Consider the following 20,427-nt stretch of genomic DNA (forward strand, 5'->3'; position numbering starts at 1 on the left):
CACAAGACATTTGTCTACCTGCTATTTCTTAGCCTCTGCTAAATGTGACAACCTAAATTTAGCGTTTAGTGTGTGAGCACTGTGAAATGTGCATGACAGAACGCTGCATTAGCAAGGCAGTTAAGAACAACCCAAGTAGATACTGTGATACTGTCAGATGATCCCTGTCTGACCTTGCCTTACCTCCACCTCGGTGGTTCGGCAGAGTAACATCTCTCCTTGAATCTCTGTCTTTTTTTTTTCTCGTCTGTCTCCCGCTCACTCTTCTGTCTCGCCCGCTCTTCCAATCGCTCCCTGGTGAATAGTGCTTCCTGTCTCTGCCCTTGGCCCTGACTTTACCCTCTTCCGACTATAGCCACATTGATCTCACACACACACTCACACTCAAGTTCTCACAGGCAGATAATAAAGCACACACGTTCATATGGGTTTACACAGACACGCCTACAAACCACCTAAAAATGCCAATGAGCTTTATTTAGCATTTTTTTTGTCTGCCAAGCTGTAACCCTTGTGAATCTAAGAACTGCTGTCAATTGATTTCTCTCTTGTTGGCTTCCACCTTCCCTCTTTTCCTTGTGTGTTTGTACCTTCTTTATGTATTTATGTGACTCTTATTGCTTCCTCTGGGAACAGCAAACCTGACAGGTAAGGCCTGGCTAAATTCCATCATGTTTGACAGTGGATAGGCAATACATAGACTGCCTAAGCAAAGAATAAATAAATATTTAATTAGTGTGAACGGAGGCAATTTTAAATGAGAATGTGTGCCACATTTGTTTCTCAGCTTTTGATGTGTTTTCACTCAAATTTTCCAGCATTGTTGTATTTTTTACGAAGCTCATTAGTAGGCTTGGAGAAAGTTTTGCTGTGCACAGCTCTAGGTTCTTTGTTGTAAAGTTGTCCTTTTCTCCCTATTTTCCCTCACTGTGCAGTCGCAAGAGAAAGGAATCAGAGCCACGCACAAAATGCCCGCTAAACAACGCAGACATCACACCTCACCATCCGACCGACCCTGTGGAAATGAGGCGAATCAACTTCCAAACACCAGGTACAGAAACTTTTTACAGGTCTCTTTGGATATTATTCGGATCTCAAGGCTATATAGAGTAATGTGCGCGTTCCTTTAAAATATAATAATAATATTGCAATAATACAAAATAATCAATAAATAGTCTAAATTACTAAGAGGTATATGACTATTCATTACTTAAATATTACATTTTTTGTGAGAAAAAACATCATTAAATAGCTCTCTTTTTAACAGTGTACTCGTTTATGAGGCAAATGGCAAATAAAAATGATCCTCCTGTGCGTGTGTGTATGTATGTGTATATATGTATATAAATGTATATATATATATATATATATGCTCAAAGGTATACATAAAATATGGCACTCTCTGTTGTCATCCTTTTGCGTTGCTGATGTTTGGTAGCCTCCTTTTAGATGCCTGAGTTCTCTCTTTTTGCAGCTCATTTGGAAGAAAAAAATCTGAGAGACTCATACTTGAATTTAGAACACATTTTTCTCTCTCAGATAGCCAAGTCAGGGGATGTTTACAAGAGTCAAATAAGAGCCCCCTCCCTTCGGTCTGCTGCTGCTCTTCTAACTCTTTTTTTCTACCTCATGATCAGTTCTCTCCATCAAAAGATTCACATTTCAAACATCGGAGTCTCCTCGGGGATGACGTATATACTGTGCATTCTGCCTTGTGTGACTGTCAAGGAGTGGAAGTGGGGCTATCTTAACTTCCAAAACAAGGAAGTTCAATATATACCGTCGCTGTAATACAAACAAGAAGTTTAATTATTTCCCCCATAGTCAGGGCTTTATTAATGTATTTGAAAGATAGTTTTGTGGATGTGTGTGTGTGCATATTTTCTGATATGGAAGTCTCACATTGACATCACCATACTGCTAAAGGCGCAGAGTGGCTAATTTTTCATTATCTTTCTTGGTTCCTGGGGTTTAATTGGTAAATAGGGTCAAAGTAATGAAGCAGCACAACTCACTGAATATCTACATTGTGTCTAATCAAGCCTTCTTTTGCCGAGAGCTCTGAATTTTTATTTTCTCCCCATTGCCTTTTTGCCCCTCATTTTTTTCCTGCACATCTTGTAATATCTCCACATATATTCTTAGCTCGGCATCAAAATGCAGTGCTTATCACAGTAATTGCAAATTTGATTCATTAATTTTTCCAAACTGTTTTTCCTTACATACGTCATAGGAGGGTGCTGGAGCCTGTCCCATCTAATTATAGGCAACAGGCAGGGAACCTGAATTTTGATGGTCAGCCAATCACAGGGCACAAGGAAACCATTCACGCTCATAGTTATAGCAAGGGAGAATTTAGAGTTTTCAACAAGCCAAGCATGTTGGGATGTGGGAGGAAAACCGGAGTAGCCCGAGAAAACCCACGCAAGCCTGGGGAGATGTAAATGGGATCAAACGCTCCACCCAAGAACTGTGAGGCCGACACACTAACCACTTGTCCAGTTGGCCGCTAATTGCACTTTACTTCAAGACGACCAAATCATTTTGTTGAAGCTCCATATACTTGTAACACAAGGTGTCTGAAAAGTCACTATGTACAAAGCAAAAATTCTTGCAATATTTTTTGGATTTTTTCGCTTCCAACAAGGGAGTTTTTGCTGTTTTACTCGATAAATTCACTATCATGTTGCAAAGCCTGGACGAAATCGCTTATACCTTCACAGGTATGCCACCCTTTTCGACAGTCTTCCGCCACCTATGAATGTAGATTTCTCTGATATTTTACAGCATCTCTGCCACGATTTTGCTGCAAGCAGTGCAGATTCTTTTCTAAAACTGGGACAGTTCATAGGGCTTGGTGGTATATACAGTGCTTTAGATATAGCCTCACAGGGGAAAAAAAGTCACAAGGTGTGAGGTCAGGCAATGGTGAGGAGTCTGCTGTTCGTTTCAATGAATGCTTTGGAGGTGATAAAGCTATACCCATACCGATTGGATCAGGTTGTTCAAAAGCTTCAATCATAAGATTATGATGTTCATGGGAAAATGTGACCTGTCACAGCTTGAGGAAAGAATCTTCTCTGCAAGCAGCAAAACCGGGGGAGAGAGGCTTTAAAATGTCAAGGAAACCTGCATTCTAAGGTTGCTGAAGATTGGCGAGAATGGGGAGCTTTCCAGCTAGTCACCCAGTTTTTCAAACATAATAAATTTAGCAAATAAATCTTGTTTGTTGATGCTGAGAATATGAATAACCTCAGTTTACTTTTGCGATCTTAAAAAAAAAAAACTAAAGGTATATAGAGACTTTTTAGACAACCTGTAGATACAAGGTGACACACACGTTCTTCATTGTCTCCAATCATAGTTGTCAGTTCCCAATGACTATTCTTTCTGTTACATTACCGACTTTGTGAAACATTTCCCATGTTTGCTGTTCTTTCAGATTCTGGTCTAAACAGTCCTCAGAGTGCAGCTGAGATTGAATATGAAAGTTAGTCTTTATGCTTTTAGTATTTGCATACCAGCTTTTGTTTTTGAGCACTGCTTGTCTCCATTTACAAATGATTTGCATTTGTTTTTTCACATAATGCAGCATAATATCTGCACTAATTATTTTATGTTGGTTTCCATGGGTGTACTGAGTCGCCTCAGTAATTCACAGTATTCACGTGGCTGTCAGCTATGCATTAATCCCACGTGCATAAATAACCAATGAGATCGCATCTGCTAATGAAGAGATTTGTTTTTCAAGCGAAGTCTCTGTTATGCCACTCCCCATCTTCCCCTCTTGTGGCTATCCTTCTCTTTCCACCGCTCCACTATTTGCACTCAAAACATACTGCCATTTTCATGCTCGAAGATAGAAAACAATAAAACACACTGGTGGAAAACAATTACTTGACATTTGATCGGCCTCTGTGCTCACTGAAAGATCATCAGAGAGCAAAAAAAGACTCCTGGAATTTCTCCTCTCTCTCTCTTTGCCTTGCTCACCTACATGCAGGGCCTCTTCCTTTTTTAAATGGAAATTGCCATCGTGAGATGGCTTCTCTGGAAAGAGCCTATCAAAAAGAATCATTACATATCTCAGATGTTTCAAGTAGCAGAACGGGAGATTGGAAACACATAATTAGACACCAGAGTTTGTTGTCTACACTCACTGATCCCGATATTTAGTTGTGCTAGGAAAAATCCTTGGGCTATAGAAGGAAATGCTGTTGAAAAGAAGGGCTAGAGAAAAGGAAACTGGGTAGAGAATAACAGTTTGTCCTTGAGTAACTTTGCTTACGTGTCACCAGCAAGTGAATGTTTTTTCAGTATCAACATTTCAATATATCGTGTTGTCTCTAAATGACAATTATGACGAAACGAATTCACTCTTCCATAGAACAGAAATGCATTTTTGAAGGACACGGAGAGTTTCAGTAATATTTTCTGTTGTGATATCCATCAAAGAAGAGTGTGATAAGTTCTGCTGACATAGTGCAACGATAAATGATGATAAACCCGTAATAAACAAGGACCAAAGAATCTACGATCATCTGTCTCTTCTTGCACCACTGCGGTTGATTCTTGGTGTATGATGTATCTGGTGACTTGTAGAGCGGACACTTATGCATGCAGACGGTAATGTGGGCTGCCCAAAGTAAAAGCAATTGATGGAGTGTGTCTGCAAAGCTGGGCACACTCACAAATGCATGTGGACAACCATAGCGGCATTTGCACACACGTACAAAAAACAACACAAACAGTCTTTGATCTCTACTGAAAGATCCATTTCTTGTTCTCTGCAGGAGAAATGTGGAGCCCTCATTTGCATACACATTTCTTTTTTCCCCTCTGTAGAATTTTACACCTTTCCTTCTGGATTTCAATCAAGTAAACTGACAGGCAAATTTAATTAGCAGCTTACCTTTTTGCTGTCTTCCCAAAGACAAAATGATAACTAACTCGTGTCGAGTGTTGTGTCGGCACCCCGCATATAGTATATATTTCAGCATTCACTTACGGAGTGAATTTAATGAAAAAAACGGTCAAAAATGTACACAATTTCGTTTTTTTCTGTTTGCACTGGAGTGTTTATGCTGCAGAGGAATAACAGTGTGTGATCCACTAAAAATAGCATGTTTCTTCCCCAATCCCTGTCAAGTAATCTGCGAATTAAGCGTGCACACTTTTTCCGGAGTGCCTCAAAGCATTCCATGTCTTCTCCATTTGTCACATGTTCAAATCGTAATCTTTGCAATTCTCTGTGTAATGGTCGCTGCTGCATTGTTCTGCGTGTAAGATAAATTACCGTCACTAATGAAGACTGACAACCTAGCGCTGGGTGTCAGGTCCCCCTTTGAAAGTGCCACCAAAATAATTGGTATTGTTGATCCTCTTGACTACTCATTGACTGTCAGTGAGAGAAAAGAAATTGAGAATGATTGATTTGCATGCTCAGTATGACTCTTGGGTTTTAAAATGATGTTTTTTCTTTCTTTGTCATACATAAACAATTTGTTGGCATTTGAGCTTTGAAAAAACTAGCTATTACAAAAAAAATTGTAAATACATGGGCAACACGACTGGTGTGGATTCTATTGTGGTAGTTCAGCATTAGGCCTTGAATGAATTAGTGAAAATAGTCCACAGTAGGACAATATGGTACTACATCAGTGGTTTGTCATGACTAACTATTAACAGTACTGGTATTGTTCTTGCAACAATATATGATAATTAGGGTACCCTGGAATAAAAAAAATCCAGCTATTTGAAACATTATAAAGTACTTTTAGATGCCTCTCTTCATAAAATTATTCTCTTAATTCTGGAGGTTTTTAGACTTTTCCCTTCCTTTATTTTAATTAGTGTTATTTTTTCAGCTTCAGTATTTGTGCTGGTGGACTGGATTTGAACTAAGCCTTTGACAATGCATTAACTTTTCATTTTCATTTGAGCAAACATGTTGAAAATTATGTGTTCCCTATTATTACATTGTAAATAACTAACAAACCTCCAAAATCAGCCTCTTTATAATAGCCATACTGCAATGATCATGAATTTTACGAATTTGCCTTTTACAAGCTCAAATTGCAAAGAAATACACAGGTAGTACTTTTTTTTTTCTTTACACCATGTTTTTGCACAAGCATTCCCATCACTAAAACCCTTCATTTTCAATGTTTTCTATGCAAAGTGCTTTTAACACATAACGTGGTTTGAAATGCATCCTTTGAAAAGTCATGAAAATTTGTCAAAACGTCTTTTTTTTATCTTTTCTTCCTTCATTGTCATGGGGTACAGGTATGATGAATCACCCTCCCATTCCCATCTCTGAACTGGCTGAACACACAGAGCTTCTCAAAGCCAACGACAACCTGAAACTCTCCCAAGAATATGAGGTGAGTGGGTGGAACGTTTGAGAATCTGATTTTGCTGAGCTTGAGAGCCCATTGTGTTCACAAAAATGGAAATGATATACTATACCCTATACAGACCATTTGACCAACGTTTGTACGTGCGTAGGTTTATTTTCAAATCCAGGGTTGCTTGCTAAAATTGCAATGTGAAAAGGAGCCGATCATAAAAATAATATGAAAACAAACTGGACTTTCCTGGTGTGATTACGCCCTTAGTTTGCATTGTAAAAACTTTAACGTGAACATTTAAGCTCTGTTGCTCTTCCTTTAGATGTGGGTATTTGATTACTTGTATTTGAAGCTATTCAGCACATCAGAAACAAACTCAGTATATTATGGATTTTCTGTCAGGCACATGTTTTGCGTTTTACTCAGCTGATGTGTGATGTTGTTCTGTATGCATGTAATATGGGTTGGAAGGCTAACTGAGCTGTCTTGAACCCCGCGACCGCTTGGGTTATAAATGACACTGGAGTTGATTAGAAATCAGGAGCGCTGAATCAGCTCTCGTTTGCATACAAGCAATATTACCCACTCGCCATTCTTAAATCACCGTGCTTGTCGCCCCGCTGCATGCGCAGCTGAGGTGGAAAAAGCGTACACCAACATGGATTGCCATTATAATGCCTGCCAGAATATGTTGGATGTTTTGGCGGATAATGACTTCTCATAGCATTGCAGCATTTCTCCAGTATCTATTATTCATAAATCTGCAGCCGAGCTATGCACTAAAGGGACCGGCTTGTTCCGTTTATGGAGGCGAGAGACGTCATGGCAAGTGTAATTATTTGGTTTTAAGGAGTGAATTCGACCACTCAATCCCCTTCTCCCAATCTATCTTTTACTTTCTCACCATCCCCTATGCCCTTTCACACAACCCTATCAGCCCCGAGGAAAAATAAATGACCAAATTAAATAGAGAAGTGTAATTTTAATTTTGTTATTTACGTGATGAATGGCTACTCGTCCATACACCCAGGCTTGCCAAGCGTTGCTCTCCAGGCTGTTGACTGATTGGTTTTTAGCCAGGCAGGAAGTGGAGGGACAAAGAAAAATGGAGGGATGAGGCAAAGGAGGGAGATGCCGCGGAGGCTCAGTTATTACGGATTTGCTGAGACCACAGTGCAGGAGATCGTAGCATTGCAACGAAACAAAGCAATGAGAAGGGTACAAAAATCTTTACAAAATCCAAATTGCAAAACTCGCAACTCTTTAAAGTTATCCACATTTTCCCTTGATTAAATTTTTGGGGGGAAACAAATAAAAAACATTTGTGGTTTATTTTTGGATATGTAAAATTAGGCAGCCCAGTTATAGAGTGGTTAGCTTGACTGGTTCACAGTTCTGAGAGCGAGGGTTAAATCCCCAGTTGGTTCCAACTTTCTTGTGTGCATTTTACATGTTCTTTCGTGGGTTTTTTCCAGGTTTTGTTAGACATCCTAAAAACATACATGCTAGGTTGTGTACCCTTTAAATTTTCCCTCAGTATGAGAGTGAGTGTGAATGGTTGTCCTTTTCCTTGTCCCCTGCGATTGGCTGGCAACTAATTCAGGGTTGACAAAACGCTCAAGGATCAGCTGAAATGAAATGTGTTGTAACTGCAGCTAATGAGAGCTTTTCTCGCCAACATACTTTGTAATTGCTAAATATTAATCATCTGTTGAATTCTCTTTAAAAAAATTGTTTATTTTTTCATTTACTCAACCTATCATATTTTTGAAAATTGTGTTACAGCACATTTCCGCTCTGAGGGACATATTCATTTAATCAATACATTAATAAATGTTATTCTTATGCTTCAAATTCACTTGAGGGTATGTTTCAACTAAATTTGGTAATGAAGGATCAGATCACATTTCCAACTAGACTTCATTGATTCCAAGTGTCAGTCTAAGTTTTTCATTTTATTCCTTAAGAAGTGCTTTATGTAGCTCTTCTAATTAGTTCCCAAGGCTTTCTAGCTCAATTGTCAGTTTCTTTTATGTGATGAAAAAATTGTATTTGTGCCTTGCATACCTCATCCAGGTTATTTGTGTGTTATTTTGTCTCTGTTTGCAATCAGTCCATTGATCCAGGCCAGCAGTTCACGTGGGAACACTCTAACCTGGAGGTGAACAAGCCCAAAAATCGTTACGCCAATGTCATCGCTTATGACCACTCCCGTGTCATCCTGGCTCCCATTGAGGGTAAGGCTTCAATCTTCTTTCAAATGCTCAGATGCATTTTTAAACAGTTGCAGTGTACGTTAAGGACTTGTTTCTGTTTAATTAAGCTCAGGTTTTCGAGTGGTTTTGTTTTTAGGGCCAAGGCTTTATATACAACCAATCATTTGGTTAAACAATGAACCCGAACTCATTTTTAAGCCTGACACAAAGCCTATTTCCCAGATCCTTGTCCACTTCCCTTTAAACTATCCTCAGTGCTGGAACTAGAAAATTCTTCTTTTGACTCCCAAATCTCTGGAGACATTGTCAGATGTAGTCACCCTTCACTGCTGACATTGTTCATGTGTTGCAACACTAGAACAACTCCCGACTCCTTTCATTGATGACAAAATTGCCTGTCCTCACACTTCTCTCCTTTTTTGTGTCAGGTAAATCTTCCAAGTAGATTTTCAACACCTCACAATTTTGGGTGAAACAAAAAGCTAGCAAGGGAGAGAGAAAAGAAAAAACAAATGTTTCATCCATAAATACATAAATTAATCAAGTCTGAAATTTCTATTTTACACTGCAGTGATTTTGCCATTAGTTGCAGCAGAATAACTATTCATGCACGCTGCCTTTTCTCTGTTCATTTAGCCATGACTAAAACCAAGTCACCACTGTCAAATAGTGCAGTATCCCTTTTAATGGCATTAGCATTGCTTTTGATTATTCCTCCCAATTATATTCATTTTTTTATCTTTTTTTTTTTCTTACTTCCTTCTCAAGTATATAATTTGTCCACTCCCCCATGGGTTTTGTCCTCACCACGTCTCCTCTCTTTTAAACTCTTAAATTAGCCCAGCCAAGTGTTTCATTGTTTGTCGCTTGAGTGCTGCGACGTCAGTCAAATGGACGTGACTTTCAAACACAAACAGCCCCGTCCCGGCTTGCATTTCACCTGACAGCGCTGTAAAAATCTATTTTCTTACTATGTGTGAGACCCTAAACCTCAAAGTGGTGTATTTGATTTTTACTTGGACAGATTAGATCTTGGTGACAGATGAGCACAATGTATGATCAAACGACAGATTTATAGCAAACTTGTAGCTTCGTGCCCTTTCAGGAGAAACCCTGATGGAGTGATGTGCTTGGTTTACCTTTGAAGTTTGTGCTTTCTGCCACAGAAACTTATAGTAACACGATGTCTTAAAGCAAGAACTCAAGATCACTAGTGTACCTTTCATCATTGGGGTTAAGATATAGTCCGTAAGATCTCCACATGGTCTTTTTCATGAGCAGATGAATTCGTTGCAGCTCAGGAGACGTCTACAGTGTACATTCAGCTTATACTTTATTAGGCTCTCCTGTTCAACTGCTCGTTAACGCAAATTTGTAATCTCCCAATAGCATGTCAGCAACCCAATGCATCTTGGCATGTAAACATAGATGCTACTGTTCAAACCAAGCATCAGAATGGGGTAGAAAATTGATTTGAGTGACTTTGCATGTGGCATCTAGATGAAGCTAAATGGGCTGGTTTGAGTATTTTAGAAACTGCAGATTGTCACACACGGCCATCTTGAGGATCACCAAGTATGGTCTAAAAAGGGAAAACATCCATCCAGCTATGGTGTAATGATAAGGGGAGTATTTTGTTGGCACACTTTGAGCTCCAAATGGGGATCATTGTAATGCAACATCCTCCCTGAATATTGTTGCTGACAATGTCCATCACTTTATGGCTATTCTACTTCCTGCAGGATAATGCACAAGGTCATCTCAGTCTATTTTTTTCTTGAGCATGACAATGAGTTCACTGTACTCTAATGGCCTACAGACTCAGCATATATTTATCCAAAACTTTGTTGTTGTGGAACAGCCGAATCGCATCGTTGATCTCCAGCAGACAAATCTGATGCAACTGTAGGATGCTGTCAAGTCAATATGGCCTTCATTTCTGAGGCATGTTTGTAGTGTATTGTTTAATCTATTCCATGAAGGATTAAGACAGTTCTGAATGCAAAGGCGGTTCGATCCAGTACTAGCAAGGTGTACCTAATAAAATGGCTCTTGAGGGGATATCATTTTACGTCTTGGAGCCTCGTTGGCAGGGTCCATCTTAGATAGTGTGTTATTAATAGGATGGCACAATGGCACTAGAGTTCATGTTGTGAAAAAAGAAAAAAAAACACTGATTGATGAATGAGATCAATGTTTTTCGTTTGTCTAAAATATATTACCTAAAGAGAAAATATTGGCATTTTATATATGAAAAATATTTTAAAATTTACAAAACACAGCATGCGTAATTATGTTTAAAAAAAAAAAAAGTTTCCATAGAGACCACAAACTTCATTGATGTGTCACCAGCGGATATTTTAATTTGTTCAAGAACAAGTCTTTGTTTTACGCCCATGAATTTGTGTTTTTGTTTCCAAACAGAAAAGATAAAAGGCTGTTGAACTGGACTACAAAATTTTACAGCCCTGAATAGGAATAGAGCAATAGAAAAATTATGACTGATACTTTGAACAGCGTGAATAAAGAATACTTACACCCAACCAATTGTAATTGATGCAAACTAAAACAAAGTAATATCACACTGTAACTGAATAAAGTATTGCACATGCATTGTTTTAAGGATGCTCAAAACAAATCAGCTAAATAGAAAGTAAAATAATGACAGAAAGTAGATCATCCACCACTTCATCTTTGAATATTTTTCTATACCTCTGTAGGGATTACAGGTAGTGACTACATCAATGCCAACTACATCGATGGATATAGAAAGCAGAATGCATACATTGCCACCCAGGGTCCTTTACCAGAAACCTTTGGAGACTTCTGGAGGATGGTGTGGGAGCAGAGAGCTGCCACAGTGGTGATGATGACCAAACTGGAGGAAAAGTCACGGGTAAGTCTGGGCAAGGGCACGTAACATTTGTTTTTAACTCTGCGGCTTTCCTCTAGTGACTGCAGTAGCCTTTTTAAAATGCTGCTCCACAATATACATCAAAATCAAATCACTGATTCATGAAAGCAAGGTACAAAATATGAAAAATGGCAAAGTTGATTTACAGTGATTTCCCAGTTGCAAACTCAAACTTCATTGCCAGGTAATCAGAATTCATTTTGTTGAAATGGCTTACTTTCAGAGAAGAGTAGAAATTACATTTGTGAAATAACCACGAGGTGGTTGATGCAGCATAGGAACTGAGTTATTGTACCTCACTAATGTTCTTGCTGCTCACATTGGAAAGCTTAGGTAACATTAAAGAACACTGGACTATGTTTTTTTTCTAAATTATTTGCATTTGCAGTTTTTATATTGCTCAAAACATGCTGCTTTTTGCAGAAAATGGAATCTATAATTAAATGGGGAATCTTTTCCTCAAAACTTCTAGGGAAATGTATGTACATTCATCAATAGTCTATTCAAATCATATATAGCTTCCTGCAATTAATCAGAATAAATTATCCATATCAATAATTATTGCATAGTTCAATGCATTCCTTGGTTTGGATTAGAAATTATAGTATTTTTTTTTGATCGAAGATTTAAACTGACTGTTTGAAATTGTGCCGTCTGAATAGTGCTATGGGTCCCTTAAAACAAGAACTTGAATTTAAAAAAGAAATTATTCAGGTTTTAGCTATTTTATTTATTTCAGCAGCACTTAAATGTACTTTTGTTTCAAAGCCATTGACTCAAAATGAAAAGCAGCATGAGATCTAACTTAATTTCGTCACAGGTAGACTTGTAAGTCAAAAAATACAAACATGAATACATCCTGTCAAGCTAAACTAGTGTCAACATCAAGACTTCCTTTCCCCGGGTGTCGCCACTTCATCTAGTTTTTCTTCAGTTGTTTACCTGTGCACCATCCTGACAGGTGCTGTCCTCCACTGTCAGACATGATCAGAACATGTGGTCGCTAGAAGCTCAGGGTCAGTTTGAGCAGGAAATGAGAGAGAAGATGTCTTCCAGGGTGTCACACCTTACTGAATAAACCTGATTGACATGCACAGGTGGCAGGTTTTTTTTGTAGGTTTACTGCACAAGTCCTAGAAACCTAGTGTTCAAGTCAATTTTGAAAATATCGTACAGCATTTAACATTTCCTTGTGCTCCAAGTTAAAATATATAGGCTGAAAATGGGAATTGTGGGCAAAAAAGCAAGACAGTGTGATTATATTTAACATTTCCCAGGTGTGAAATGGATAAGTTGAACCAGCTCTCTGCTGGTTTAATCCAAATGGTAAAAATATGTCAAATGAGCTCTGCATCAGCTTTCAATAGTGTTGTTGTTGTAGCTACTACTATTGAACTGTTTTAAGCTCACTGATTGGTAATGCCTTTTATTTGACAAGATCCATTTTTGAGGGGGTTGTTTATCAGATTTTGTTTTTCCTTCCCTTTTTCACAGATAAAATGTGACCAGTACTGGCCCAGTCGTGGTACAGAAACGTATGGTATGACCCAAGTGACCCTGCTGGACACGATAGAGTTGGCTACGTTTTGTGTCCGCACCTTCTCTTTACACAAGGTAAGTTTTCTATACTTGTTTAAGACATTTAAAAGCACAAACCAGCTATCGACATCTTCCTTTTGCTAAAACAGCAATGCAACACTTGCACATACAGACAAAATTATTTATTTATATGAATGATTGTTTATGGGATACTTGCATTAGCCCTCAATTGTTCAGGCCACACTCCCCTCAATGCATCATCCATTACTGTGGACTTGCCAAATTGGAGCACTTAGGTAAAGTGAGCTGAAGAGAAACTCAATCAATATGCATAATTGGCAGAATGCTAAGGCTCAGAGACAAACACATAGACAGGCAAAGGTTCCAGCGCAAAGAAAATGATTGATATTATGATGGGTTTTTTTGTGTTTGGAATCTTCTCATGATTCATTGAACACAACATCCAATGCTTAATTAATTTGTATTTAGATTTAAGATTTGAATTCAGCGGTATTCATCAATAAATCCCTTATATCTGTCTTTACCAGTGGAATTATGTGAGTAGTAAAATTTGAGTATGATGAAAAATACACTTTTTTACTGAAAGGTACTTGATATATCTGAAATTCATACATCTTTTAACCTTCCCACAGTTTTGACCCAAATACCTTGTAAAAGTCAAAGAGATCAAATTTTAGTTTGATTAAAGAAGACATCAAAAGTGCTATTTGCGCTGTCATGCTCACATTATCATACAGAGTGACCTTCTTTTAATTGGTTTTGTGCAAAGATATATAACCTAAGCTCATTTCATCCCATTGCTGGGTGGGAAAAAAGTGACATTTGAAGATTTGTGCATTCAGGTTGTAAAGAGTGGCAGCAGATTTACAAGCCACTCATCTTCAAAGCGAGACTTGGTTGAGATCCATACATACTGTATGTGTTTCCAGAAGTCATGCAAAAATGTCTCCTCACGAGTAGCAGCTGACGGCTCATGTTTTTGCTGGCAGCCTTACCAATAAAATCCAGGCGTGTCCAGAGAAAATAAAAAGAAATAACAAGAACTAGGCCAGTTTGCTTTTAATTACCACACTCATTTATTCATTCATGCAGCAAGGGAAAATACTGCCAGGAAAGCAGAAAGCCGGAATTGAAATGCAAACAGTATCTCCATTAAAGGAGGACAGAATGATAAAGGGATTTTTCTTCTCTGGTGCTTTGCTAATTATCTTTCTCCGGATCATCTTTATTATTATTTTTTCATAATATATACTGTCTTAGAAAAATCTATAGATATCTCACCCTTTTATACTAGCAGCAAGGAGAACGGAATTAACGAATGCTGAGAATGTGTTAACCTGCAAAGTCGTTGTCAGTTAGAGTAAGTTATAGAATCTTAATAATTGAATGCAAATTATTTTCGGAAATCCAAAATAATCACTTGATATAACTAAAATTCATTAAATTAACATTGCTTGATCATTTTAATTAGTGCTGCACACAATCCTGATCTGGTGGAATACTAGCTCAAAATGGAAAATGGTAACTCCCCTTATTTAACATCTCAACTCTCTTTGTTTCATTTAGAATGGGTCCAGTGAGAAACGTGAAGTTCGTCAGTTCCAGTTCACAGCGTGGCCTGATCACGGGGTGCCGGAATACCCCACCCCCTTCTTGGCCTTCCTCCGTAGGGTCAAGACATGTAACCCACCTGATGCTGGGCCAATCATCGCCCACTGCAGGTCAGTCCCTGCAAATATTAATGTAATTCAATCTATTTGCGTGTTGGCTTATTGCAGCCCTTACAGTTACTAAAAAGCAGTATTAGCCAGAATATTTTCATAACTTGCTAGGTTTCCTGATAACAGGTCTGATGTCTTGATAACAAGCGTGTGGCATGCTTTTGCCAAAAAAGAATTAATAATTATAAGAAAACAATTGCTTGGAAAAAATACAAAAATGGAACATATATTGTTAAAAAGAATGAAATCATTTTAATTAATAGAGGTAGAAAGGACTATTTTCAACCATTTGCATGAAAAGTCATATATTGTTCCATTTAGTGAGTTTGTAAGTATGACAAAAATGTATACTGTAGATATTTTGTCAGGCTTAAAAAATACATTTAGTGGTTATTGTTTCGGCAGTTAAAAACAATCGACATGCAGTGCACAATGACATTGCCGTTGTTTACAGAAGCAAATTAAATATTGAACAGTGGTCTCCCTTTAACTCGTACCATAGATATAATATAAATAAGACAAGAAACCTACTCTCTTGCTTTCTTATACGATGCAGATATTTTTTCTCTGTCTAGCAATCACCTCATTTTTCCTGTCAAAAAAACACTTTTTCTGCTCCGATTCGTTCTATGCCATCAAAGAGACACATCCTAATCCGATCCCTTTTTTTAATTAATCTTTAATATTTTATAGTTCTCAAAAAGACTTATTCAAAACTGTCTTTTTTCTCAGGATTAGAAGACCCCAATAAGCCCAAAGCTTTAAACCAGAAAACTAAAGCTTGTTGCTCGCTCTAAATACTCCAAGTTTTTGTTTTTAATGTAATTTTCAATTGTTTTATTTTTTAGCACATTTAATGACTATTAATAAAGAATCATGACAAACAATTCTAAGTTACTATTTACTCTATTTTATATACTGTGGCTTTTTTGCCTAGTTTCATGTTTCTCTTCATTTTATTCTGTCATAAAACACATTCATCAGGGCCCATTAAAACAAAATTACATTTAAAAAAAAAAAATTGACATATTGGATTTTTACTGATGTTTCTGACGTAAAGTAACACTTTAAAATTTTGTCTCTTTGTGTCTAGAGCAACTTCTATTTACCAAATACAAAATTCTGTATTGCATGTGACATTATATACCAAATGTTCATTACCTCTGTCAAGTCAAAGGTGACAGAGGTCTGAAAAGGAAATTCTAGTGAAGTTCAGCTACCTCATACTGCTCTTCTAGCTTACAATGCCCTACAAACTTAACGCAATAAAGAAATTCAATGCAGTATTTTTCTTCCCTCCCTTCTACAGCGCTGGGGTTGGTCGGACAGGTTGTTTCATCGTCATCGACGCAATGCTTGAGCGTATAAAGCACGAGAAGACTGTAGATATTTATGGCCATGTGACACTGATGCGCTCACAGCGGAACTACATGGTCCAAACAGAGGACCAGTACAGCTTCATTCATGACGCATTGCTAGAGGCAGTAGCCTGTGGCAACACTGAGGTGGCCGCCCGCAGCCTGTACTCCTACATACAGAAGCTAGCCCAGGTGGAGAGTGGCGAGCATGTCACTGGCATGGAGCTTGAATTCAAGGTACGTGGATGGGATTTAACGCATGTTAGTAATTTAAGCAAATGCTTAAGAGTTTCTTTGGCTCTACACGCAAGTCTCTCTTGTTTTCACCACCCCGCAGCAGTATTGCGAGGTATTGTTTAGCGTTCTATAATTGTTTAAATGCATTTTGTAAGCAAAGTTTATAATTTTGTTTTGAAGGATTAAGTCATTTTACCAGGATTTCATTCAATTACTTGCAAAATTCCCAAGTATAAGATTGTAACTTATCTGTATGTTAAATTGATTTTGGTTTTACCCTGTCAGTACAGTAATCTGAATTGGTAAGCATTTTGCCAAGAAAGTTTCATCGCAAATAGCCCTGTAACATACAATCCACTTAAAAATTACCTGTTGACCTCGAATGACATTCATACATATTACATGTTAGTTTCAGTGTAATGCTCAAGTTAGTCATCTTCCCATCCCCCACTCATCAACGTGGCACTCCACCAAGAAAAAAAAAAACGTGCTAGTATGTTTCCACTTAGTGATGCACAGTCGTGGTGGAATCACCGAGTAACAGATGATAATGTTTAGGTGATGCCATGAAGTGAACAGGGAACTAAAATGTAGCATTAAAGGAGGATGGGGGTGGCACATTATTGTAAGTGGTCGGTATGAATGATGAACAAAGGGACATCGTAGTATTAAAGAGGAGACTAAACAAAGATGATTTTGAATTATAAAGCTTGGCTTATGCCCTCCGATAGGTCTGCGCAACTTTAAAAGGATGTCATTTTAGCAATAACGCCTCTCCACAAAGCATCCGTTTGCACTAGATTTCCGAACTACGCACCTGCTGAATTGTTTTGACCAAGCAGACATTTACGCATGAAAATTATGGCAGATGAGTGACTATTGGTAGAGGGGGCGGAGGTTTGTCGGTTTCTACTCCTCTTCCATTTTAATGTTGTTCCTATGTCGTGGATGCCTTTTGTTGCTCCTGAGAGATTATCTGCTACTGCTGTACATACTAGTAAAAAATGCAAAATGTATGCCGACTTTGTTCCACATATCTCATTTCCACATAGAACGTTGAACGTGTCAAGCATGAAACAAGCTTTGGTCAAATTACAGTTACTATTGTTAGATATTTAGTACTATAAAATGGCCGCGTTTAGTCCGGGGCAAAAACGCAAAAGCTTTGTTATTGCTTCAATTCCGTGTTTAAATGACTAGTGAGTGTAAATAAATCTGTGCGCCAAACAAAGATGCAAAAGTAGATGATGCTTCCATTTAGCCATGGTAGTGTGTAGGTGGCAGCACCAACAAAACCACCTAATGACAAATGCTGCCAAAATTAAGTTTTGCATTTTTAACCATTCCGACCGACACAGGGTGAAGCATCCTCAAAAAAAAATTGCAGTTTCAACCCCCAAAAATGCTGTCTCTGTCTATAAGACAGAGATTTTTTTTAATTATTAAGATCCTCGTGTAAACGACCCCTGAGTTGTACTAAAAGCTTTGCTCCAGCTCTGTTGCATTGAAAGTTTGGCCACTGTTAGATCTGATTGATGTGACCATTGTAATGTTTGGTCGTATAGCTTAGGGCCTCTACAGTGCTGCCAGACCACCTCAAGCCCATCCAGGTCCTTTGTGGAACACTGGTCAAAGACAAGGCCTGGGCAGTAGAAGATGAAGTGATGGCAGAAGCTTTGAATGAAATCCAAGAGACTTGGATCTTACTGGGGAATTGGGATAGAAATGCTGCAAGCTAAAGAGCAACTAGAAATACCTAGAGAAAACACGTGCATGAGAACACCCACACACAGACACTGTTTAAAGAATATTGTGTGGCATAGTCAAAATATTTTGAAAGTCATTTATGTATTATTGTTATATTTTGTCATTATTTTCAGCAATTCGTTAAAAAGCTTTTAAATTGGGTGTTATTTTTTAACTAGGGCTTCAACCAATCATTGCAAATAATTGTTTTTTAAATTGACATTGCCAAGAATCCTCAATGCCGATTCGATTTAGAAAAAAATATTAATCGCTTTGTTGTTTTTCTGTTAAGATTTGAACGTCAAAAAGCTTTTTCAATTTCAAGTTAGATAAACTTCACAAATAATTAACCAATTATGAAAATAATAACAGGGGATGAACTATGAAGTGGATTTGGACATGGTGAATTTCAAGGGCAAAAATAAAGTGTGCCCCATTTCGCATGGCACATAATCAATTTGATAAAAACATTACAGTTAGGTAAACATAAATTTTACCCCACATCCTTATAATGAATTATTGCTGAATCATTTTATCTTGAGTTTTAATATCCCTCCGTGAGACCTTTTTTATTTTTATTTTTTGCATACTTTGCTATGGTATCAACGGACCGAATGACCCACTTTTCCCAGAGTTTGCAGTTTCCTTCATTCTTTATCCCCAAGATTGTTTATGCTTGCCTGTGTTCGGCATAGAGTAGATCCTCCCAAATAACACTGACCTGCCTAGACTCCTTAAAAAGTAGTAGATAAATACTTACATGCTTCCTGAATGATGCAAACTTAATAATGAGTTACTCTTTAAAACTCTGACATTATTGTCTTTTTCCAATAAAATTGGTGGTCAGATGCATGGGTTGCATTCATATTCTATTCTTAACGATATGATCATATCTTTAGCTGATCTCTTTGTTTAGTTTGATGTACCTTTCTTCAATGGCCTGCTTTATTTTCATCCCCCTTTCTTCCCTGCCTGTGATTTCACTCACTCTTTTTAACTTCATGTCTTTTATTTATTTCTATTTTACCAGCGTTTGGCTAACTCCAAAGCCCACACGTCGCGCTTCATTAGTGCCAACCTCCCATGCAACAAGTTCAAGAATCGTCTGGTCAACATCATGCCCTACGAGACAACGCGTGTCTGCCTGCAACCAATCAGAGGCTTGGAAGGATCTGACTACATTAATTCCAGCTTTATTGATGGATACAGGTAGGCCTATGTGTGCTAATGTGTATTGGGAGAACTGTAGATGCACTAAAAATGAGGTAGATGAAAATCTTTGACCAAGAGTTTTTGTGTTTACACCAAAATACTTTTTTTTACTGAAATAACAGGACGGATACGGAATGTTGCGATGACTTAAGCAAAACCACGAGCATTCCTAAAAGTGATCAAACACTCTGCAATTTTAAGCATTGCAGGGTCTCGGAAACAGCCCGCCTACCTAAAGTGCTCAGTTACGGCCCAATGCCAATTAGTTCCTACATTAAAAAAATGCAGTCCACATTTATTTATACTAAATTTTCATTTTTTTTAGCCTACAAAATATTTTTTCTACAATAACCTTCCAAGTGTTTGGTGATTAAAATTTATAGTGTATTAGGATTAATAATAAATTGTGTCATTATGTTATTATCACCGTTAAAATGTTGAATACTAATCTATTGTATATGTTCTTCATTGCATAATACTTAGACCATTATGTAACTGTCTTTGTGCAGGCAACAGAAAGCCTACATTTCCACTCAAGGCCCTCTGGCAGAAACTACAGAGGATTTCTGGAGGATGTTGTGGGAGAACAACTCCACCATTGTTGTCATGTTGACCAAACTGAGGGAGATGGGAAGGGTATGACATTAATTCTCACACTCCAAATCGTGTAGCATTGGCTTTATTAAGACATTCAATGTCATCTTTTCATACAGGAAAAATGTCACCAGTATTGGCCAGCAGAGCGCTCTGCTAGGTACCAGTACTTTGTGGTGGACCCCATGGCTGAATATAACATGCCTCAGTACATCCTACGAGAGTTCAAGGTCACAGATGCGAGGGTAAGAAAAGAGTACAAATCAGTTCTCTTTACTAAATTATAAAAAAAATCTAATTTTCTATTCAAATCATCAATTTTGATGACTAAAAGCACAGTTGTTAATTATAGCAACATATAATGATCCTTCTGTTATGGTGTGGGGAAAATTAAAAAAGTAAATTTATTCTTAACATATTTGTTTATGGATTTGCTAATTAAACAAATATGCATAGATTAATGGAAATGTAAGTGTTTTTTGTTTGGTTTTAATTTTTAGGAATAACCGTAATAAA

The 20,427-nt window shown here is 37.8% G+C and overlaps 1 protein-coding gene across 10 annotated transcripts in view; it reads left to right on the plus strand.

Moving 5' to 3' along the window:
* The window catches only part of ptprsa (protein tyrosine phosphatase receptor type Sa), a 159,568-nt gene that overhangs the window by 131,466 nt on the left and 7,675 nt on the right, over nucleotides 1-20,427 (plus strand). For all 10 annotated transcript variants that reach the window (XM_077608061.1, XM_077608051.1, XM_077608057.1 and 7 more), the window contains 10 exons: nucleotides 936-1,051; nucleotides 6,289-6,386; nucleotides 8,467-8,590; nucleotides 11,290-11,465; nucleotides 12,978-13,097; nucleotides 14,610-14,764; nucleotides 16,074-16,359; nucleotides 19,136-19,314; nucleotides 19,827-19,953; nucleotides 20,031-20,156. In XM_077608061.1, the coding sequence (XP_077464187.1) occupies nucleotides 936-1,051; nucleotides 6,289-6,386; nucleotides 8,467-8,590; nucleotides 11,290-11,465; nucleotides 12,978-13,097; nucleotides 14,610-14,764; nucleotides 16,074-16,359; nucleotides 19,136-19,314; nucleotides 19,827-19,953; nucleotides 20,031-20,156 (1,507 nt within the window). The remainder of the gene's footprint in view (nucleotides 1-935; nucleotides 1,052-6,288; nucleotides 6,387-8,466; nucleotides 8,591-11,289; nucleotides 11,466-12,977; nucleotides 13,098-14,609; nucleotides 14,765-16,073; nucleotides 16,360-19,135; nucleotides 19,315-19,826; nucleotides 19,954-20,030; nucleotides 20,157-20,427) is intronic.

Source organism: Stigmatopora argus, chromosome 8, assembly GCF_051989625.1.
Source record: "Stigmatopora argus isolate UIUO_Sarg chromosome 8, RoL_Sarg_1.0, whole genome shotgun sequence".
Classification (NCBI taxonomy): Eukaryota; Metazoa; Chordata; class Actinopteri; order Syngnathiformes; family Syngnathidae; genus Stigmatopora; species Stigmatopora argus.